Raw genomic sequence first — 24655 nt, 5'->3', positions numbered from 1 at the left:
GCCATGCAGAAGGCCTCCTGCAGGGCTAAAGAAAATATCCCATTTTAAAATAACAGACCCTTTTACAGCTTTGACAGGTAAGGGAGTTTCAACCAATCAAAAAGATAATAAACATGCAATACCAATGACTGGGCTGTTTTATCCATAGTCTAGTTTTTTAGATAGTAGCTAAATAACCCATCTTCCCTCCCTTGTTCTCTGACTTCTTTCAGTAATCACATGAACTCACCTCACTCTCTCAGCATGGTCAGTTTGCTCCTCAACCTGCTTACCTGCTGCCCAGGAAATGACATCAAAGTAGGAAGCAGAGGGGTAAACTATTACATCAAGGGACTCTTCTTGTTGCTAGAAGACTACAAGGACAATAAAAAGGACTCACTGTCTGGGATCAGAGCCCAAGCTAATACTAAATATTTATTATCAGTAATATTTTGGGCTTAGAGTACATTTCATCTAAGGGTTTGATAGCAGTTTACATTATTTATTAGTAAAACAACAGCCTGGCAAGGTAGATAAATATTTTTCTTATTTCACAGATGCTAAACTGAGCTATGGAGACTCCAAAGTCACAGAGACAGTCAGTGACTATCAGCAAGAGAGCCTATCAGCCCGGGCTCCCAATCCTCTGTTCTAATCACTAGATGGCAATCCTTCCCTTCCCTTTCATATTCGGGTAGTTACAGCTAGAGTTGGCTCTTCCATCTAACAGAACAAGCAGCAACTTGGAGAACCAAAATATTAAGAACAGAAAAAGATTTGGTAGTTGAGCATACAACTGCAGGCTGGACGAGATGGATAATTAGTGGTTTGCACAGAGAAGAACCTTTTGTCACAGCAGTCTAATCCTTCTGCAATATTCTGACTTATATTTGGGTGATTGACATAATTGCCTCAGAGTAATGATTACCTCTCAGTACACTTTGGACATGAAGATCTAATTGAGGCTTTATTGTTATTGTTAGTAATGAATTGGATGCACTTAAGAATTTAAAAAAGAAATTTGATATGATGAGCATTTGTTGTCGAGAATAATGTACTTTCTCTACATGGAAAACCTATAACATTAATATTTTTATTGGTCTGTTCATAGATTTATCCCTGTTTCATATCTATATATCTTATACTATCTAAAACAGATCAATAAAATATTAATTATTGTAAAGGATTCCCACTGTCATTGCAATATGAATTCTATAGGTACTAGGATACTTTAATACAAGAAATGCACCCTTGCATAAGTGTGTGTGTGTGTGTGTGTGTGTATATATAGATATAGATATAGATAGGTAAACATGTACTTTATACTAGTGTGCACTTCATGTGTGTGTATGTGTATCTTACATTATATAAAATTGGTATACATCCATGAACAGATGAATATATTTAATAGTGTGAGAGTGGAAGAACTGGTGATACATGTAAAACATATTAGAAGGACTTGATTACTTTTAGGATTAACTGTTAATGAGTATCAGGGGGTAGCTGTGTTAGTCTGTAGTCACAAAAACAACAAGGAGTGCGGTGGCACCTTAAAGACTAACAGATTTATTTGGGCATAAGCTTACCCACAAAAGCTTATGCCCAAATAAATCTGTTAGTCTTTAAGGTGCCACCGGACTCCTTGTTGTTTTTGTGGATACAGACTCATTTTGTGGATACAGACTCATTTTGTTAATGAGTACACAGAAAGGAAGGAGTTTTAAGGAATTAGCAACTAAAAAAGAAATGTAGGGTGGCCAACCTTTTCTAATCTATGTGCCTAAAGACAAGATCCGAAATCCATATATAGGCATCCAAATAAAAGAGGCTTGCATCTTTTTCAAAGGTGCAGAATACACAGAAATCTCATTAAATCAATGGAGGATTCAGGTGTCAGTACCTTTCATTATTGAGCAATTTTTATTTAGATGCCTAAATAATGATTTAGGGGTCTAATGTTAGGCACCAGGTTTAAAAATTTTGGTCAGGGTGACTTTCTAGAGGATTGGCTAAAAGAAAGGGTAGAGAAAGAAAAAATATTTTAGCAAGACTTTCCGCCAGTCATTTTTTTCTGATCCTATTGTTGCCACAATGTGAGATTAAGTTATTACCCATTTATATCAGATCCTCTGTGATGTGTGGGGTTAGTGCTGCGGAGCGTTGCTGCTGCTACAGCGTTAAGGCTCCTAAGTGCTGCTGTTTCTGGAGCTCCGATGTCAGCTGCACTAGCAGAGAATGCCGCTTACCGATTCATCAGACCTCAATCTTAACCATAAAGACAGCCTACAGGCTCGGTTTGGTGGCAAAGTTGCTCGGTCAAGTTTATTGCCGACATAGCACTGTACTAGCACCCCATAAGAGCTACTGGTGCGTTAACACATAGGAGAGCAAAGTTGCCCCTCCTATGACTTCTCCTTTTACACATCAATACAAACAAGTTACAGACATCGTTAGTTACCATCCTTATCCTTGTACCTGCTCATTCGAACAAAACATCCTTATCCATTGTCCTGTCATCCCATCCTTACCTGAGGGATTGGTGTGTTCCTCTTAGGAATTTGTTTACACAATTGCCTGAGAGACCTGTGTGTGTTTTTGTATCATCCTCTCCAGTCAGGAATGTGTTTACTTTGGTGTTGGCTAATACCTAATGTGGTGTTATTTTGCCAAGACCAGGCCCACTGTGGTTCACAGCCTTTGGTTCACACTGTTTGCTATGCCTAGGAGTTCAGCAAGGCGTATGGTGTGAAACCTTAAGATATTTGTAGGTTGTTACTTCCCATTATTTTCAGATACATTATGTAGCCAGCACATCACGTTGTGTATCAGATACTCAAGAGGAGCTAGCTGGATAGTACTTGCACAAACCAGTGTAGTAATGGCAGTGCAGTGTTGGACTGTCCAGGAGAGAGCATGAGGAGTCTGCCTCCCAGAGCTCTCCACTAGATGGGGAAACATGCACATTGCTCCACCACTTCATGGGGTACTGCACTCTTTGGTACATGGTGCGGAGAGGGGGTAGATAACAGAGCCCTGGTTCCACTTCACCCCTGTCCCTATGCGGCTTCATACTCCTCTAGGGGAATTAGGAGGGAGCTGTCCCAGAACCCTTGTCAGCACAGGAACTGGAATTCTGCCATGTCCTTGCATAGGCCAGCCCAGCATGGAAGACTTCTTGTTGTCTCATTGCACACCATGCAAGGAGCTAGCCCTTACTGTGCTTCCAAAATAGTTCCATTTTTTATAGTGTTTATACATAGCCTAATCTCAGACATCCTCATTCAAGTAGCTGAAATGGCTTCTGATTAGGACTGTCAATTAATTGCGGTTAACTCATGCAGTTAACTCAAAATTAATCACAATTAAAAAAATGAATCATAGAATCCCAATTGAAATTTATTAAATATTTTGGATGTTTTTCTACATTTTCAAATATATTGATTTCAATTACAACACAGAATACAAAGTGTTCAGTGCTCACTTTATATTATTATTTTTCATTACAAATATTTGCACGTCAAAATGATAAACAAAATAAATAGTATTTTTCAATTCACCGAATAAAAGTACTAGTGCAATCTCTTTATCATTAAAGTGCAACTTACAAATGTAGATTTTTTTGTTACATATCTGCACTCCAAAACAAAACAATGTAAAACTTTAGGGCCTACAAGTCCACTCAGTTCTACTTCTTGTTCAGCCAATCACTAAGACAAACAAGTTTGTTTACATTTATGGGAGATAATGCTGTTGGCTTTTTATTTACAATGTCACCTGAAAGTGAGAACAGGCATTCGCATGGCACTTTTGTAGCCAGCATTGCAAGGTATTTATGTGCCAGATATGCTAAACATTCATATGTCCTTCATGCTTCAGTAACCATTCCAGGGGACATGCTTCCATGCTGATGATGCTCGTTAAAAAAATAATGCATGAATTAAATTTGTGACTCAAATCCTTGGGGAAGAATTGTATGTCTCCTGCTCTGTTTTACCTGCATTCTGCCATATATTTCATGTTATAGCAGTCTTGGATGATGACCCAGCACATGTTCATTTTAAGAACATTTTCACTGTTTGAGAAAACACAAAGAAGGTACCAATGTGAGATTTCTAAAGATAACTACAACACTCAATCCAAGGTTTAAGAATCGAAGTGCCTTCCAAAATCTGAGAGGGATGAGGTGTGGAGAATGAGAAGTCTTAAAAGAGCAACCACCGAAAAAGAAAATCAACTTTCTGCTGGTGGCATCTGACTCAGATGATGAAAATGAACATGCATCGATCTGCACTGCTTTGGATAGTTATCGAGCTGAAAATGTCATCAGCATGGACACGTCCTCTGGAATAATGGTTGAAGCATGAAGGAACATATGAACCTTTAGCGCATCTGGCACATAAATATCTTGTGACGCCAGCTACAATACTGCCATGCAAATGCCTGTTCTCACTTTCAGATGACATTGTAAACAAGAAGCGGGCAGCATTAAATGTAAACAAACTTGTTTGTTTGAGCAATTGGCTGAACAAGAAGTAGGATTGAGTGGACTTATAGACTCTAAAGTTTTACATTGTTTTGTTTTTTAATTCAGTTATTTTTTGTACATAAATTTGTACATTTTGTACATAATTTGTAAGTTCAACTTTCATGATAAGAGATTGCACTACAGTGCTCGTATGAGGGGAATTGAAAAATACTATTTTGTGTTTTTACAGTGCAAATATTTGAAATAAAAAATAAATATAAAGCGAGCACTGTACACTTTGTATCAGTGGTGGGCAACCTGCGGCCTGCAGGCCACACCGGCCCGTCAAGGTAATGTGCTGGCAGGCTGCGAGCCACAGGAATGTGCTGGCCGCGGCTTCCCGTAGCTCTCATTGGCCGGGAACGGCAAACCGCAGCCACTGGGAGCTGCTGGAAGTGCCTGCGGACGGTCAATGTAAACAAACTGTCTCGTGGCCCACCAGCGGATTACCCTGACAGGCCATGTGCGGCCTGCGGGCTGCAGGTTGCCCACCACTGCTTTGTATTCTGTGTTGTAATTGAAATCAATATATTTTTAAATGTAGAAAACATCGAAAATATTTAAATAATTTTTAATCACTTGACAGCCCCAATTCTGATTGCTAAATTCCTATGTTGTCCATGCACAAGCGTTTCAATCTTGGAAGGGCTACAGACGGGGTAGCAGAGGAGGCATCATTTCCATGGCCCATTCAGGCCCTAGTGCCTCTGCTGATACTGTCAGCAAAGATGCTAATTGCGATAGCAGTTTTTGTAATCTCTGGTAATTGGCCCAAGATCACCAAGGCACTTTGTGTGTCACTGAACAGCCAGCAGATGGTAATGGTTTTTGGTCACTAATGAACATTTGAACTAATAACTACAGCTGGGGAAATAATTTGTAACAATTTATTCGGTACATCTTGACTTCTTTTCCAGATCATAAGTGGTCTATGAACAGATTGTGATTTTTATCAAATGAATGTGGTGGTCAGAATTATTTGCTGACTAATTTCACTTGGGTATGTATTAAGGAGAGACCCAGCTAGAAGATTTACACAATCCTCCTCTTCCTCCCAAATTCTTTCCTCCCGTGAATTCTCATTGAGGACTGCAAACAAATAATTATTCATGCCCTAAATTCCTATTGTTTGCTGATTGGGCTTTTGCTGTCTTTACCTTAGGTGTTAGACCATAATTCCCTTCTAGTCATAATTTTAATAGGAGTATAGTTTCTTAGTAATTCCAGTTTATAGCAAACATGATTTGCATGGTATCCAATATGCTCCAGGTTAAAGCTACTTTCTTACCTATCTCACAGGGATATTGTTAGACTAAATTCATCCTTGTCTGTAAAGTGCTGTGCAAGCATCTGATAGAAGTTACTATGGGCCTGATCAGCAAACATTGAAGTCAAAAGAAAGATTCCCACTGACTTTAAGAAAGTTGGATCAGGCCCTAAATTAAGTGGCCTCTCTCTTCCTCCTCTCACTATATAAATTCTATTATTTGCATAGTGGTTCCTGTGCCCATTGTGTGCAAACAGAACATTTTTTTTATCTTGAAGAAAAAAGGATTGGCAAAAGCAACAAACAAAACCCAGGACTGTGATTAAAAAAACCCACTCAAAGCAGCACTGAAGCAACTTAAAAGAAGATCAACACTACTAGAAATAGCATGAAGAAGAAATTTTAGGACACTTTAATCCTTCAAGGTCATTCTAAAGATAATGACCTAATTAGAGTGTTTTCAATTAATCCAGGACTCACATGGTTTACAAGAATCTAAATCACAATTCTTTGCTTACAAAGGTGAAAGCTAAAGCTTAAAAAAATAACAAAAACACCTCCTTTTTTAATGTTGATTCAAACACTTTCAAGTGTTCAAATTAGCTAGTGTGCACTAATGATCTTTTGTCACAGGGTGAAGGGGGGAAGGTGAAGCCCACATGTCACACAATCAAATGATCACTAGTTTTTCTGAGAAGTGTTTCTGCTTATTAAATGTTGATATACAGGTGCAGGTAAAAATGACAACTTTAAAACAACATGAATAGAATGTTTTATCTGTTTCATGAAAACACTGTGATTATAAAGCTGCTCTCTAAAGATTTAAAAGAGGATAAATTAACATCTGAGTTTTATCTCTAGCACAAAGAGATGAACAAAATCGCTTGTCCTCAATTTGTTTAAAAAAACATTTTCTGTGAGTAGTTATCTGTGCCATAGATTTTTCACAAACTCAAATGCATAATGTACATGAAATTTATAATGAAGAAATAGGATTAGACAGACAGGTGGCTTCACACAGAAATCAAGTAGGTTTTTGGGAGATATCCCCTTTTGTCCATAAGACTGATTAGTGGATTATTAATTACAATACTAGGTCTTCAGATGTTTTCAGTTAAAATACAATTATTTCCATAAATGAAAACCTGGGGAGGCAATAGATTCCCCAGAGTTAAAGCTCCAAGCAGAGCACCAGTGTAAAACTTATTTTGACCCCTTTGTTAGTCAAAAACAAACAAGCAGTCCTCATACTCTCCAGTGTTACAGTTAAATCTCATTGGTAAATAGCATTAACTCTGAAAGTCATGAGAAAATTGAGCACATACTTTTCCAGATTAAAAGTCTTTAAAAAAGACTCTTTTAAAATGTTTGCAAGTCGTCTCATGTTTGAGTGTCTCCCTCTATCATCCTGACCAAATACTTTATCTCAGAAAATTTGAAACACATAGATTTTGACATTGGCTCCTGCAAGAAGCAGTCTTCTAGAGCAGGGATAGAAAAAGTTCGTTAAATTATTTCTCTTCTCCCTCGGTTTCACCAGACCTCCCAACAGTCCTAAGTTTCACAGGACTGTCCTGCTTTCACGCCCCCAAACCACTTCTCCGGGTTGCAGGGCAGTTTGTCTCAGGCCCCCCATTTGTGAGGGCTCCCCCAAATGAAGTGGCATTGCAACCTGGTGCACAGGGTCATAGAGCAACTCAAGTTTGGACCAACTGTCCCTCTGTGTCTGTCTAAGGAGGCATGGATGAAGCAAATTTGACTGGTGTTATGAAATGGTGCTGTGTCCCGCTTTAGCCACTTGAAATGTTTGGAGCTATTGTTTAACTGATGAAAAAGAGAGGAAGCTCAGGACGATGCCGCATTTGGGCAGGAACCACTGTGCAGCTAAACAGGCTTGAAGCTCTACTCCGACATTCCCTGGGCCATTTTGCTCTCCCTTCTGCATCTCCACTCTGAGAGCTACTTGAGAGCTCTAAACTGGGTCTCAGGGAACTGCAGTGTTGAGCCTCACTCCCTTAAAGCTTTCTTACTAAGAGGGATGAAGGCAATACTCATCTTGTGCTAATAGAAAAGGAAGGTAAAGTAAGTGGCATTTGTATGGTGCTTCTGTTCCAATGTGCTAATCCGCAGACAAGGCATATTTAAATACAATTGATATTGTTGCCTGCTGAGTAGAAATATAATCAAACCCCTCACTGGAGTTGGATGTGATAATTTTCTAGATCATGTGATACTTCTTGCATACGGTACATGTTCTAATGTATCTGCACTGACCTGAAATATATATTATAATTTCACTGGGTATAGGATATGTAGGTTTTCTATGTGCTTACTTGTAAAGTTTCTATTCTCACTATGTTTCTGGTGATGTCATTGTGTTGGCCGTGTGCTGTTTGAATGGAAACTGTGTCGCTGCTGCTATGTGGAAACAAGAAGAAATGTTGCATCTCTGAAATATATCCCTGGCTGCAGCTGCAGGTGGTTGGTGCTCGTAATAATGGCGAAATCCACTGCAGCATGAGAAACACATGACTTGCTTCCAGCACTTTGTGACCTTTACAACACAATTTTCTTTGCCATACCAACCAGTTATTGCATGGCTCATTCTTGTACTTGGGAATCAGAATACTGCAGAATAGCTATTGAAATTAGACACTCTTACCAATATAAATGGGACCCTTACACTAAGGGAGGCCCATGCCCAAGGAAACCCAGGTATTTCTGTTTTTGAAATATCATTCTGACATGTCAACAGGTAACATGTCTGAGCTGTGATGGTGAGGGAGGGAAGTGGGGTGAATGCCTGCCTTATCAGAGCACCTTCCTGGGAGAAATGTAAAGATCAGCTTCATTGTCAACTTTGAAGATTGGACAATGCCTACACTAGGAAAAAAGGTGTACTTTTAACATGTTACAGGTCAAGATAACTCCCTTCCCATGGCTTTACTTGACATGCTAACACACATTACATCTGCCTCATTCACACTAGGATTTTAACACATCAGTTAACACATGGTAGCTCTCACATTTTTTTTTCTTAGTGGAGCCAAAGAACTTCCATGGACAAAAAGAAATTGGATGGCAGAGATTAGACATTGGGTAGGGTGGTAGGACATCTACAGGTTAAAACACTTTCCAGTGGGTCAGTATGACTCAGGAGAGTGGGAAAGAGATATGGAGGCTTTCAGTTTTGGCTGATAGCTTTTCAGTAGTTCATAACAGAAAATAGTGGCAATAGTCTACTTCCTGTTGGATTGGTGTTTGCATCACATAAAACATGACCAGAATCAAGACCTTCCTTGATAGCGTCCTGAAAGTCAGTGGTTCAGATCTGAAGGTCACATGTGGGGAAAACTTTCACTGCTATGTTGTGTCTGTTCTATGGAGAGAGACTTCAATGCCTGTTAATCCAGCACCTTTTACACTTCAGTCACATAAAAAATCTTTGGGTATCGAGAACTTCTATTGATTGTCCACAGCAATCCAACATGGCACATGTGGACTAGTGTTTTAAAGTGTTGTATTACTATAAACAATAGTTATCAATTTTTCTGCAGTGAGTATGGGAGTTCTTTTCAGTATCTTTTTTTTTTTTTTAAATTCTGCTGATTTAGGTTTGTTTATTAGACCGGAGCTTTCTGCACAAGTTTGAGATTTTTTTGAAAATTTTTCCTATCCCAAATCAGGACGAAAAGTCAAAATATCTAAAATTTTCACAAACAAATAATCGAGAAAAAAATTGGATGAGATCAATTGAAACATTTTGTTTCAATAATTTAAAAACATTTTTTATTTTTAACTTTTTTAAAATATAAATTAAAATGTCAAAACAAAGTTGTTTCTAATCAATAAATACATTTTTCCTCTCAAAGTTTCAACAGTTTCAAAACTTTTTTTTTTAAAATGTCAAATCAGGAGATTTCTTGGAAACAGCCCTTTCTTACAGTCTTGACAAATTCACATTTTCAGACAAAAAAAAATTTGTTGGAAAATTCCCAACCAGTTTTATTGTTTATGCTTCAAAAGTATTTAAGAGAAATCAGCTAACTAATGTTTTGAAAAATCATGTAAATCTCCCTCCTCATTCCATGAGTACCTGCAATTATTTAATTTTTGTCTTATGGTAATGTTTGGTTTTTTTCTTATTGTTGTAGGCAATGAGAGTTTAGAAGAAAACTATGTCCAGGACAGTAAAATGGGATTTGTCATCAATGCTATATATGCTATGGCACATGGCCTTCAAAATATGCATCATTCCCTTTGCCCAGGACATGTTGGGCTGTGTGATGCCATGACGCCCATCGATGGCAGCAAACTCTTAGAATTCCTCATAAAGTCTTCGTTCATTGGCGTTTCAGGAGAGGAAATTTGGTTTGATGAAAAGGGAGATGCCCCTGGAAGGTAAGGAGCTAATTCATGTCAGTGAATTAAAGCAAAGAATTATGTTGCTACAGCTAGCAAAACTAGAGCATGCAGAAACTGTCAGAAATTGGGGTATATGGGTGAACTTAGTCTTGTCAGTGGGTGACAGTAATTCCAGATACTGGATGATCTATTGATAGCTACAGCTTGTAATGGGACTGGAGTTACAGTAGGATGTGTAACCCTTTCTAGTGTTTCTGGAGAGAGGAAGCCACCTATCTTACAGAACTTCTGAGTTTGAGTTACCATTGGGGTTTCAGCCTCAAAGCTTTTCTGAGTAATTATAGGATGATTCAGTTGCATGACTTGTACTGAAGTGTTTCAGCTCAGTGAGTTTGAGCCTGAGTCTTCTCTCACTCACACCAGTGTCTATCAGAAGCTACTTCATTTAGGTCAGTAGAGTAACACAGTTGTTAAGCTGATGTGAATGGGAGGAGACTAAAGCTCTGTGTATGTTTTGATCAATGGAGTCAAAGAACTGGCATTGAACAAAGAGAGCGCCCTGAATAAATGAGACTTCACAGTTTGGCAGATAGCTTCAGAGAATGTCTGCAAGAGCCAATGTCATCATCAAATGTCTTTTAAAAAGTTCTTGCTTCTCTTATTAACACCTTAGGTTATTAAAACTGATATTTTGTTTTTCACCTTTTGTTCTTTGTGCTACTTGGTATATTTAACTCCGCTTGAACAATCAAAAGAGATTGGTCAGTTACTCCCCACCACAGCCCACCCCATCACCTCATTCATCAGCCCTATGTTGTGTGCTTTGTCTGGATTTCTTCAGCCAAAGAGACCTGTAGACTAGGCCAGAGTTTAAGAGCTAGGGGCCAGTATGTAAGGCAATTGTTGGACAAATACAGCTACACCTTAAGACCATTTAGAAACTTAAATTGATGCATAATGCAGCTGTCAGTCTATTCCGTAATTCTTCATACAGTTTCTATTGGTAGGACAGGTTTAGAATTTGGATGGATTGAATCAGAGTGGGTTTTCTTTTGCTGCTAACTTATATTTTAACAGTTGGATTGATGAGTATGGACAAGAATATTTTTGGATTTTATCCTTAGTTTTCCATATATTTCATACTTGTACCAGTGTATATTGCTCACAGGATAGGCAATTTAGATCAATAAATAAAAAGTATCAGACATTTGGATACATCCAGGAATTTAGGCCTATGCAAATTTGCACTTTCAGTGGTGCATACCTGACTTTGAAAATATGTCCCAGTGTTTCTACAGTACAGAGGAAAAGTCCTTGACTGGTGTAGATGAATGTACAGTAGCATTTCATCAATGCCAACGTGTCTCCATACCTTAATGAAATATAAAGCTCCATTCTGTATTCAACACTTTGTCAATTAAATAAAGCAAAGACCACTGGAACAGAACAGACTGCCTTTTCTGTGACCTTTTGTTTTACAGGAATAGATGAGGAGACTGTGTCCCTGGGGAAAAAATGAGATTTTAATATTTCCACAAATATGGGAACCATTCTCAGACTGCGTTGGAGTAACGTTTTAAAGTTTAATCATTTTATTTATTTATATAACAAGAGAAAACAAACAATATTTACTATTATGTTAGCAAATATACAGTGGTTGAATTTCCCAGCACATTATCAACTGAGCTCAAAGTAACATCTTAAGCTGTAAACCCCCAACTTGCGAGAGGCCCACCAAAATCAAGTGAGCTGTCAGTGTATTTCTGGTCATTCAAGTAAAAGGCTTTTCAGCTTTAGTTTGCAGTATTGTTGTGTAAATAAATAAATAAACCCCTACAAGACTGAAAAGAACAAGGTTCCTATCTTGAACACTAACATTTATACTATATTTTATTTACAAAATCCTTTAGCTATTGATGCTTGTAAGCCATCACTGATTGTAACTGTAGATGGAGATGATCGCATCGTTCATAGTTAAGGTTGCCTAATGCTTTCTATTTTCTTATAACTCTGTCCAACTTTATCCACTTGTCTGAAATTTTCCTAGACGTATTTTCTGCCTCAGATTGAATATATTTTTTAAATGGTTTAATGAAAAAGTTTGGGCTGTTTCTGACAATGAGCATAGAGAAAAACAGGTTCAACTATTCCTCTTTTCTGCATCCCACCGCCTCTGTCTTTGAAGAGCTCTCATGCTTCCCTGCTTGGCAGCAAATGTTTGAGATCTGACAGGATAGTGGGAGAGTCAGAGAATGCCTTTTGCTGTCTCCATGGAAAACCACCCAGATTTGGTCAAGATAAAAGCCTCACTTGGACTTGCTCAGTAGAGATTATTGGGGATTTACTGGTAAAATCTCTGAATATTTCATCTGCAGTGAGTATGTGCCATGAGCCTTCGAAATGGTAGTCAAAAGCTAGGGCTCTAGAATGGAAAACGGTAGGGGAGTGGCAAGAATGCAGCAGCCCCTCCCCCCTCCTCTCACACCATCTCCCCTTTGACTCAAGGAATGGTGCACCGGATTGGGAGCCAGGAAAATAATGGGTTCTAGTCTTAGCATTTCTTAACACCTGACTTTGCAGCCTTAAGATTGTTTTAACGTACGTAGCTTATTGCATGTAATATATTATAATGGGTATAATTAGTGCTGCCATATTTAAGGATGAGATCCAACTTCCTTAATTGCCCTCATTTTTCAATGGCTCACAGCTTTCTCAAACAAATTCCTTTTTGGCTGAAAATTTCTCTGCTTTGTCGCAGCTGGCGGAGATTTTTTTAAAACAAGTTTGCGACAAACATTGATACCGCATGTGTGAGTGGAGGGAAACAACTCAACAATACCCCAAACCTCATTTCCATGTATTCAGAGCAGAACTTTTGGAAAAAAAAAAAAAAGAAAGAAAGAAAAGAAGAAGAAATAAACTTCCTACCCAATTATCTGTTCACTCAGCTTGTCTGGTAGATCTCATTATGACTTAAAACTTCAAGCTCAGTCTTAAAGCTGCAAGCACTGCTAAAACTTTACACGTAAGATTTTGTAAGAGATTTCAGTTTGCATACTGTATACATTGCCAGCTGGCTAATAATGATATGAAGGAGGACACTTGGAAACATAAGCACAAGAGGGAAAGTTAAGATGAAACTTAAAAAAAAACACAACACATTACGTGGCATAAACTAGCATTAATGCAACATCAGTCAAGACTTAGCAAATGCTGAGATAAGATTTAAAGGCAAACCACCTATATAGACTCAAAGTTCTATGAAGGCAATGCTAGCCTTTAATAATCTTCTGTCCCCCTCCCACAGATTCACGTTCCAGTACGGAGTACATGATTATACATCTGTCTGATTCAAGGTCATAAAAGGAAACAAATAGGTTCTGCTCTCTAGCAGGAGATAACTACTAATGCTCATTTATACTCCTGTATATCACATCTACATTATAATGGACCCTGCTTCATGCAGTACTGCACAGTTTATACACAAAGCTATCGAACAGCAGAATTTGTTCCTTTTTCATATTCTCCCTTTATAAGAACAGGGAAGTGGGGAGGAATTGCCTCCTGATTACCTTGAAATGGGTCCCTTTTCTAGACTCCTTTTTAATTAGCAACCAAAGCTCTCATCCTGCAGCAACACAGATGGACCTCTGTACATTTACAGAGCTGTTCTGAAGTGAGTAGCACCCCGTACATGATCTGCCCACTATGTCAGGCATTCCCAGGGTGCAACCTGAAACTGGGGTACTGCTGAGCCCTCTGTCTCACCAACCTGGGCTCCCACTCACACTGTGATACTGTGACGAGCTGCAGTCCCCTCCAGGTCCTCCACTCACACAAACATTCACAGGCAGGAACACCCCCAGCTAAGTTACACAAATGCTCTTGCCAGCCACTCATGAACCAACAATAGAGAGGCTCCAGCCAATTCCCCACTGCTCCCTAGCCTTGAACCCCTGAACTATACCATTCTGCCCTGGTCAAAAGCCTGACCAATGTAAGTTTATTATCCAGTCCACTACTTCTACAAAGGAAAGTGGATCTGCACCAGCTTTTGTTAACTGAGCTAAGATTTTCCAAGCACTTCACTCAAACCACACTGTTTTTAGGTAAAATATATAAAACAGATATATTAACTACAGCAAGACAGATTTTGAGTGATTATAAGTAATAAGTGTATAGATCAAAGTAGATTACCTAAGAAATATGGGCGCATCAGGGTGTTGGTTTGGGGGACAGAGTGTCACACTCACATGGAGCCCCACTGACTTCAGTGGAGCTCAGTATTGGCAAATGGGTCTGCCCACGCAAATGTAGTTGCAGGATTGGGTCCTACATAAGCACGGTTATAATGGATCCAGCTTCTCAGAAAAGTCTCTAGAAAAGACCATACACCCCCAAAGATATGCAAAGCAAGAAGATAATGAGAGGCAGGCAGATAGAGGTTCAAGAGGCTCGTGAACATGGAACTGCAAAGGTATCTGAAATTTTTTAAATCAGCAAACAAGATTTTATTTATTTGAACCTCTGAGGGGAAAAGAAAAAGATTTGGGTGTGATGAGCCCTTTACCCAGAACCAACCACCTATTCCTAACTGTTACTAAGGGCACAGACCCCTGTGTGCCCTTCATTCCCCAGCCTATATACATTAGTAACACTTCAGAATAAAACATTCTCACCTCAATATAAATGTAAAGATTCAATCTGAGAGAACTGAAACAACCACACAGAAAACTAAGGCAGGGACTCTCAGCCTTAGAAAGCAGAACATATTTCTCAATTTACAGTCCAAATCACAATTTCCAGTTGCAGCCTTTTCTCACTTCCCCACCCCCTCGCTTAAATCAAAACACTCCCCCGCCTGCCACCCACAATTATCTGCTTCCCTATCTCTCAAGAGCCAGCCTGTCTGTCTATCCTCACTGGTGGTTCCTCCTCCTTGTGCTGCTCTCCTCTGTTCATTCCATCACTCCTGCTTATTTTCCCCCATGAAATTACGGTGGTTAATCATCACTTTGCACAAACTACAGGCAGAGAGAGAAAGCAGGAGCAAAACAATTAGCAATAAAAGACTTTCACACATCAGTCCCAGCACACAGGGATGACAGGGTGTGATGGTGGAGGGCGAAGACGGGCAGCTGAGTGTTTACAGAAGCTGCGTTATTCCTTTATATCAGCCTTGGGAAATTCTGTTCTACTTGCCTCGGGTGGGAAAGTAGATTTTTGGGTCTGGGCTGATACATTTTCCTGACAATCTTGTAAGGCTGCCTTATGTTAATAGTTAAATCTGGCTTTTTTTTGTTTGTTTGTTTTTATAATTTATGTCACTCTTGTTTGTTTAGTTTGAATATATTAATTGGATGATGATTCCAGAATGTATAACACCATAGTGCCCTGATGCAGGGCTAGATTGTGACTAGCCTTAATGTGGCCACACAAGGAAATTAGTGGGTATAAAGATTTCCCCTCCTTGCCTACCATTGCCCCTTTGTGTGGTCACATTAGGCCTATACAAATCTTAGCTCCAGGTGCTGGAGGAACACAAAGGGTACATGCTCCCCACCTGGTATCGGAGTTAGCAACTGAGGAGAAATGGGAAGTAGGCAGAGCCTGGACTCCTTCTCCCCCAGATGTCACTGGAGGCTGGATGTCTGCAAGGGAGGTCAATATGTTGCACCCTGAAAAAGGCTTTGGCAAAGGACTTTCCATCCAGAACAAGTAGAGACTGTCTTATGAGGAGCCGTATTCTCCGAGATACAGTTCCTTCTGGGACAGCACAGTTAGACACTGCACCTTACTGAGGGTTGTGCATAAAAGGCACAATCTAGCCCTTGGAGGATACCTACTAGTAAATAGTAGAAATTAGTGGTGCCAACTCTAGTGATTTTATCACAAGTCTCTCAATATTTGGTGGGAATTTTTAAAGCGCCAGCTTCTGGAGTCAAGTGATTACATGAGAATCGCAGCTTTCATTTTTATTAAATTACGTTTCTAGCCCTCATTGTTGCAGAGAAAAGCTTGAAAATGTGACCCAAATGTAACCCTAAAGGTTCTGAATCCAGAAGGCAAAGAAAAATAACCCCCAAATGTATTACTTTTATAAAACTCATTATTTTTAAGTCATCCTCATGATTTTGGGGGGTCTGGCTCAGATTTTTGACATCTTGGGGTTGGCGATATTGAATAATGAAGGAGTTGGTAGCTCCTCAAAGATTTTAGAGTTTTTGAAGCAGAAATCATGAATTAGCTGGTTTCCATGAAGAAGGAGAGTCAACAGATTTAATACTTGTGTCCCAGAGGCTCCACTGTTCTCTCTGCTTTCGCTTCCCAGGTATGACATCATGAATCTGCAGTACATAGAGCCCAACAGTTATGACTATGTACTCATTGGAACCTGGCATGAAGGGGTGTTGAATATTGATGATTTCAGGATTCAGATGAACAAAAGTGGAATGGTCCGGTCAGTGTGCAGTGAACCTTGTTTGAAGGGTCAAATTAAGGTACGTCTCAGGAGTTTTTCTCTATATTATGTATCCAGGAAGATCCATATTAATGAGAGAGGAATAACAGGCCTACATTTTTTTCACCAGGCTTGAGCAAAAAGATTGATGAAAACGTCTGGCTTGGAATTTCTTTGCTTTTCAGTTATAAGTGTATAAGAAGGCAAGACTATATAAAGACTCGTAGATCAACATTTACAAGAAGTCAAGGCCTATTTCTTATGCAAAAATGTACTAGCACATGTGCCTCTGTGTCTATACATTCAAATCAAGTACAATAGAACCTCAGATTTACAAACACCTCGGGAATGGACGTTGTTTGTAACTCTGAAATGTTCATAACTCTGAACAAAATGTTATGATTGTTCTTTCAAAAGTTTACAACTGAGCATTGACTTAATACAGCTTTGAAACTTTACTATGCAGAAGAAAACTGCTGCTTTCCCTTTATCTTTTAGTAGTTTAAGTTAACAGTACTGAACTGTATTTGCTTTTTTTTCTTCCCTCGTCTCTGCTACTGCCTGATTGTGTACTTCCGGTTCCAAATGAAATGTGTGGTTGACTGGTCAGTTCGTAACTCTGGTGTTCGTAACTCTGAGGTTCTAGTGTACCCAATGTATGCAAATACTAGCTTGAGAGTGTACTTTTGGGGGTTTAAACTTATTGAAAATTCTACAGTTATTTAGACAGTTCTAGTGCTATAGAATTTAATCAAATTTCGACTTGTGCCACTGCTGTAAAATGTAACAATAAGAACAATGTGATTATTTGTGTCATTACCTAGTACTTACTATAACTGCAGTTCTCTTAGAGGGCTGATTTTTAAAGTGGTGTGCACTGCAGGAGTAAAATTTTTGTCCTGTCAACAGCACCTGAAAGAAAAAAAGAGGTTTATCTGTTTGTACCCTATGCTTACCACCGGAGGTGTAGAAACACAAATGAAATCTCTATCTGTTTACCAAATAATAGCACTCATATCCAGCTACAGGTAATTTGCCACCTGCCATGTCCAGGTGGCATAAAGACAAATTTAAGCAGTATCATAATAATGTGGGCACAGTTAGTTTACAAGGGCAAGATGCTCCCACTGAGGAAAACCACCCTCCCAAAACAGCTTCCCACTTCTAATTAAATTCAAAATGTGTAAATAAGTACACTTGCCTTCTCCCTTCCAACCTGCCCGATGCATCTAGGTTAGAATTTTAGCAAAGGCTTCATAAAACATACAAAACATTTGGAGGGACAACGTCAACATTCATTGACCTCTAAAGATACTATCCATCCCTAAAGAAGAGTTTTAAGATTATACAGTGTGTGCATGTATATATGTGTGTGTGTATATGAATACACACACACACACAGCTTGATCCAGCTCCCACTGAAGTCAACAGGACTCTCTCTCTCTCCATAGATTGCAAAAAGAACTGAAGTTTCTGTACAAAACTCAATAAAAACCAACATTTTGCATTTTGCAGCTCTGCATATGGATGATAGGGAAGATCCTGGAGGAGGGGTAAACTGAGTAAAAGTCTGCTGCAGACCAGCAATATCCACAACTCATTCTTTCCATTCCATTGTCACCTGGATTGTATTTAATCTGCAACTGCATGTTTGCCCCCACACATTATATGCCCCAGGATCAGTTTGCAGACTCACCTATCCCTCAAATCAAACTTCTTTGGAAGTTTAATTTAAAATACAACACTTTCTGGGTGTGTGTATATTTTCTGATTCAAACTAAGAAAGGAAGCAGAAATTCAGATGCACCGCAAGAGAAGCTGCTTTCGTATTTCTAATCTAGCAGAAGTGACACTGGAAATGTCCTGAGGAAGCTTATTCTTGTGAGAGTTCAAGCACAGATTTTAGGTCTCCAGCTTTTAATATTCATCCACCCTTAGAAACTTCCCATAGCCAGTGCTCATACTGCATTGTTTTACAACATTATGGGTGGTGCTGGCCTGCTGTGGAGACTCATGTGCCTTCTTAGAAAGGATCCTCTCTGAGGGTATTTTTTGTGTTGCAGGTTATAAGGAAAGGGGAAGTGAGCTGCTGCTGGATTTGCACCCCTTGCAAGGAAAATGAATTTGTGCAGGACGAGTTCACGTGCAAAGCCTGTGACCTGGGCTGGTGGCCTAATGCTGACCTGACAGGTAGGGAAATCTCCCTTGCATACACATTCTCACTTAACAGCATGCAGCAGGACAAGTGTGTGGTTGTGTATAAGGAGGCAGAGCGCCAGAATATTAAAAGGGCACTTTAAACACAAAGACCTGTAAAATGTAGATTGCTCTGTGGATGCACCCTCTAGCTCTACTCTGTACAGTGTGAGGAAGAAGGGCCAGGTGAGTATTAATGTATGCTCACAAATATTTACGGGGGCAAATGACACATTTTCTCACTGTCACACATGTTCAGTTAATATGAACATTGATAAAACCGCCAAAGTTATTAATTAATTAATTACAGTACAATCACAGCTGTTTTTTTACCAGTGATATTGCAGGAGCCAAGTGCACCAGCTGATTTACTTGACATCTTGTCAGTTCATTCCAGCTTACAACATGGAGCATCCTATCAGGGATTTGTGGCTGTTTTGCAAAACTTCCATGTCTTTCCCCACATTTCCACATATCTCCAGGCACAGCAGATGCAGAGCACCATCCCACCCCAACCCTGCCTCCACGGGAGTCCTCAGCACACGGGAAATGTCAGGGAAGTTCTGGGGAGTGATGGTGTTGGGATGGGATGTGGCTAGAGCATGTCTCACCATGGCTACTCTACAGCTGGGTTACACATTAGGGCAGTCCTCTGGGCTATTCTAATCTGTGCTGGTGGCTGAGTTAGCTCCCCTCTGGTGGCTGGTGAGATGCAAGCACCTGTTCGAGACATCTATTCCTGGCTAGGCTCTGCAGTGGTGAATCAGGTCCACCAACTCTAAAATTTAGGGGTCAAGGTGGATAATCAGCTGAACATGAGCTTCCAGTGTGATGCAGTAGCCAAAAGAACTAATGCGATCCTGGGAGGCATAAATAGGGGACTCTCGAGCAGGAGTAGAGAGATTATTTTACCTTTGTTTTTGGCACTGCTGGAATACTGAGTCTGGTTCTGGTGCCCACAGTTGAAGGATGTTGATAAATTGGAGAAGGCTCAGAGAAGAGCCCCAAGAATGATTAAAGAATTAGAAAACATGCCTTATAGTGTTAGACTCTAGGAGCTCAATCTATTTAGCTTAACAAAGAGACAGTTAAGGGGTGACTTGATTACAGTCTGTAAGTATCTACATCAGGAATAAATATCTAATAATGGGCTCTTCAGTCTACCAGAGAAAGATATAACCCGATCCAGTGGCTGGAAACTGAAGCTAGACAAATTCAGACTTGAAATAAGGCATAATTTTTTGAAAGTGAGGGTAATTAACCATTGGAATAATCTACCAAGGGTTCTTGTGGGTTCTCCATCACTGGCCCTTTTAAAATCAAGATTGGATGTTTTTCTAAAAAATATGCTCTAGACAATATTGTGGGCAAGTTCTATGGCCTGTGTTATACAGGAGGTCTGACAAGATGATCAAAATGGCCCCTTGTGACATTGAAATCTATGAATTTATGGGGAATCAGATTCATCAGGATACTCACACTGATTTAGCCACCCCCGCAACACAAAGCAGCCGTAACCCTGCCTAGCTGGCCAGTTAAACTGGATTTGCAATTGCTTTGGATGGCTGACACTTCACCGAGCAGCCAAAGTCTATTAGTGCCCCTGCCTTTCTGCTGAATGTCTTCTCTTTGTGTATTGAGCAACAGGATGGTATTTTTACAGGGTAAGAAAACACATTGATCACAAAGTGAGGAAATAAAGTGGTATGTGCTGGAACATGGTCATATTCCTGGCCTTTAATAAAACTTTCTGGCAACAAGATGTCACCAGTGGTCTTCATGCATGGGCCAAAGTACTGTTTACCTGGTTGCTGAAAATGCAAGAGATGTTGCATTATGCAATATAATAGAGAAAGGCTTGGGGTATTTTTTTTTTGTAGTGTGGGGAACTGATGATTTACCCAGCTAAAATAATTTTTGAAAATGGTAATGATCTAGAAAACTTGATCTACTTTTTTCTAGTTTGTGCAGTGCGAAAACAGGAACTTCTCAGTAAAGAAGCAAAGCAAGGGCATTGTGAAGGATCAGTATGCAGTCAGGTGAAAGCCAGTGCTACCGGCTGCTCAAAATAGATCCTAAGGGAGAATCTCAAAATGACAACCACTGCCAAAAAGGGTCTAAGAAAAGGTCTCCATTATCAGTGCTGCAAAAACCTCAGAGACTGTTGCAATCTACTGATGTTTTTTTCACTGCAGTGTAGCAGGTCATTTTGTGTTTTTTGTTTGCTGTCTGTGGGGATTCCATCTCTACAAGAAGATTTGATTTTAAACCAACAGCACCCAAACTACAATGCAACCACCTAATGTTTTCCCAGAGAACACGTGGTACAAAAAATATAAACCAAAATGGCATCACTAGCAATTTCTACCTGATCAGTGAGATGTTTTTTTTTAAAAACCTTACTGCTGTTTTCTTGAAATGCAATAAGTAAGTGCAAACCTATTCAGAAAATCTGAAGAAATGTCAACCCATCCTAAATAAAAAGTCATTTGATTTGACTAAATTCTGGCATGTAGTGCTTATTTTAACCACTTAAGATTGAATGCTCTTTCCTTGCAAGCATTGCTCCCATCAAATGTGCTTTTTTAAATCTTGTTTTTTTTTCTGTTGTATTTACACTTCACCATTCACCATGTAAGCTAGGCACAGATATTATCATATTGCATTCAAGATTACTTTTTCCATTCCCTTTAAATCTTAGATGATACAAATATGTATGGTCCTTGGCTGCTTCCCTCACAGAAGGAGGTTCTTAAATCCTCCCTTTCTTTTAAAATTCCCCAAATGTCTAGTATATTATTTCCTTAGACATATTTCTCAAGGTTCCTGTTATCCCACTTCAAAGGCTGAATAACTCTGGTGTTCAGCATTGGTTAATGACTTTTTTTTTTTTTAACTGTCAAATGGTTTACAGAAAATCTCCTCACCTGCAAGTTTGCTCAGTACAATAGGAGTCACAGGACAGGGAGAATTTCTCACCATGAACTATATAAACCATATTTTTTCTCTAATTAATTAAAATCAATATTTTGAGGCCTCTTGCCAGGAACCTCCTTTTGACAAGTGATATCATTTATCTTATTAGAATTTATGGAAAGGGAACAAATGTCAGAGCTAGAAAGTCCAGTTTCTTCCAGCTTTAATTAAGCAATAAAACAAGAAAGGACAAGTAGTTTTATGGGGCTATTATAATATTCATTGTAAAGGTCTTATGCCTTCAGTTGCCTGAGACATGTATTAATGATCTCAGGAAACACCTCTGGAGTGTATTGGTGGTCTTAAATATGAATATCATTTAAAAAAATCAATTAGTCTTCTGTCCTGAGAAATGGTTCATAGTTAAAGCATAGGGGGGGAAAGTAAACAAAAACTAACCAACTAATTTTCACCACATATGGTAAATTAACTCTATAGCCTTTTGCTGTTCATTTCTATACTGGATTTTTTTTTTAAAGCTTGCAAAGTTTCAGTTTACTGCATATCTTTTCTGTCTTTGTCTTGCTTTACACAGCTTCCCTATCCCCATGTCCCTCTCATTCAGTTGCCAGTCAAAGCACTCCACTAATGTGAGCAGTTCATGGTTGGGGATGGGTGTTGTGGAATGTACTCAGCCCACACAGAGCATGTTGTGGCTCTCAGGGCTTGTCTGAACACAGAAATTGCACCAATGTTTCTAAACAGGTTTCTGTGTCTTACATAAAATAGACTTAAAGCTGTGTGTGTGTTTAAATGCTATGTTGAATCGGGGCCAAGGCATTGAATATGTTACCTATGCTGGAGGAATGAGAATATGGCTTGGTGTTACTAAATCTAGATTACACATTACATATTAACTCTTCTAGTGCCCATAACTGTGCTGCACTACTGGCATACCAATCAAGAAAGGAGCTTTGTTTAATATTAATCAAATGCTCAGTTGCTTCTGACAGTTAATCTATTATAAAAGCAAAATGGTAGCTGATTCTACTTCTGTTTCTCAGTGCTGTTGTGGCTATTGGCAACGGGTTTCCAGGTCTAATTAAAATCTTTATTTTCAATTACATTTCACCCTGAATACGTGGTGAGAAGTGCTGCTCACCTCACCACATGAGCTCTGAGTACATTTGCTTTTATTTTAAACCAGCTCCTCCAGCTGCAAAAATTAGCATTGCCATTGCTGCTGTTATAGGCAGTGCAGATAGTGCCACCTGTGTTTAATGCTGCCCAATGCTTTCTACTATATACCCCTCTTTTCATTTGCTTATCAATTTGCCAACCTTTAACTATTCAGGCTGAAATTGTCCATGCCACATGTCTGCCTCCGACTGAATTTTTTTGCTTTGGTCTGTATTTTTTGGAAAATTTCAGCAAATACGGTGCAGCTGTTTCTCAAAATGAGGTTAGGGAAAATACGTTGGTTTGGCCAGGTTAAAAAATGCTTACATCTGTTTCACTGAGGACCCCCCCGCCCCTCCCCCCCCACACACACACTTTGGAGCAGGGACTTGAAATTTGGTAGCGGTGGCATCTGATACCTTTTCCCATCCACCTAAATTTGGTCACATTATGAGTCTCTGGAAATCTCAGTTTGCACATGCTCAGTAGAGACCTCTCTGAAGATTCCATCTGTACCGAACATGCTCCATCCCAGGGCTTCAGGGGTTGAGAAGGACTTTTCCCGACAACTGGTCCTCACAGCACCCAAGGGCCAGTGCAGTGCTAGACACCAAAACTGAGAGCAGCAAGGCTATCTCTCCTGTGCTGTCAATGCTACCTTTCTGGTCCCCAAGCAGGGAGGAGGAGAAAGAGAAACAACTCAACTTGATTGTACAGCTGTGAGGAGTGGGAGCACAACTTGGATGAGAGGGTCAGGGTGCAAGTGGGGTTAGGATGAGGAGCCAGGTTGCATGGAGGGAGGTACTGGGATGTGAAGCTTGAGGGGAGGATTAGGGACTGGGACAAAGAGCCACTGGAGAGTAGGAGTGGGGAACTGGAACATGGACACAGATCTGAAGGAGGTGGGGGCAAGCAAAAGATGATTAAGAGGAATTGTGGTAGACAGGGGAGGGCTGGGACTGGAAAAAAGACAGGCTGGAGAGGCTAGGTTGTCAAAATGAAGGTTGCCTGCTGTAATTCTGGCACTTCCTGTCTTTTGAGTGTTTGACTTTGCAGCCTTAACATTCTTTTAATTCAGTTGTAGTTTTTAGTATGTAATTTAGACGGTGGTAGCACCTGGAGGCCAACTAGGTCAGTAGACACAAAGTTTCCTTTAACTTTGGCTTGTGAAAATCTTATCCAAAATAAGCCCCATTTCTTACAGCTACTTCTCTTTTACTAGGAATAGGTGATATCTTTCATGCCTATTTTCAAATACACACATACATTGTGGATTTGACTGTAATGTCATTGAATTCATGTTATAGTTAGAGGAGAATGTGTGAAGGAACATAAAGAGAAAAAATCTAATGAAAATATGTAGAGAAAATGGAGCAAAGATCTGGAAAAGTGTAAATAGACAAGCAATAAGACAAACATTTTAATGAAAATATGCATATATGTCATACATATATGTATATATACACACACACATACATGGTTACATATCTATCTATCTATCATATTAGGATACCCAGTTGTTCCAGTCTAGCTTTTAGTGGGGTTTCTATCCCAAATAAATAGGCTTGCCTTTATTTTTTCTTATAAAATCTTATAAAATCACCCCTTGAAAAATATATGAGTTTAAATTACATTCGTTTTGCAACCACACAAAATAGCTTGCAAAGTTTGAAAGCCTTGAACTTCCCATGAGATCTTCCGATCCCTGCCCAAAACTGTTGATAACCAGCACTTCACTGTTGTTTTAGTTAGGGTGAGGGTGCTGGTT

General features: G+C 39.5%; 1 protein-coding gene across 3 annotated transcripts in view; it reads left to right on the top strand.

The window, feature by feature from the left end:
• Positions 1–24655, top strand: part of GRM1 (glutamate metabotropic receptor 1) — a 268257-nt gene that overhangs the window by 184250 nt on the left and 59352 nt on the right. For all 3 annotated transcript variants that reach the window (XM_026649556.1, XM_026649558.1, XM_026649557.1), the window contains exons 4-6: positions 9926–10172; positions 16468–16636; positions 18660–18786. In XM_026649556.1, coding sequence (XP_026505341.1) covers positions 9926–10172; positions 16468–16636; positions 18660–18786 — 543 coding nt within the window. The remainder of the gene's footprint in view (positions 1–9925; positions 10173–16467; positions 16637–18659; positions 18787–24655) is intronic.

This window comes from Terrapene carolina, unplaced genomic scaffold (genome assembly GCF_002925995.2).
Source record: "Terrapene carolina triunguis isolate 2854851 unplaced genomic scaffold, T_m_triunguis-2.0 Scaffold85, whole genome shotgun sequence".
Lineage (NCBI taxonomy): Eukaryota > Metazoa > Chordata > Testudines > Emydidae > Terrapene > Terrapene triunguis.
Note: the sequence above shows the minus strand (reverse complement) of the source record. Positions and strands in the feature narration are given on the sequence as shown.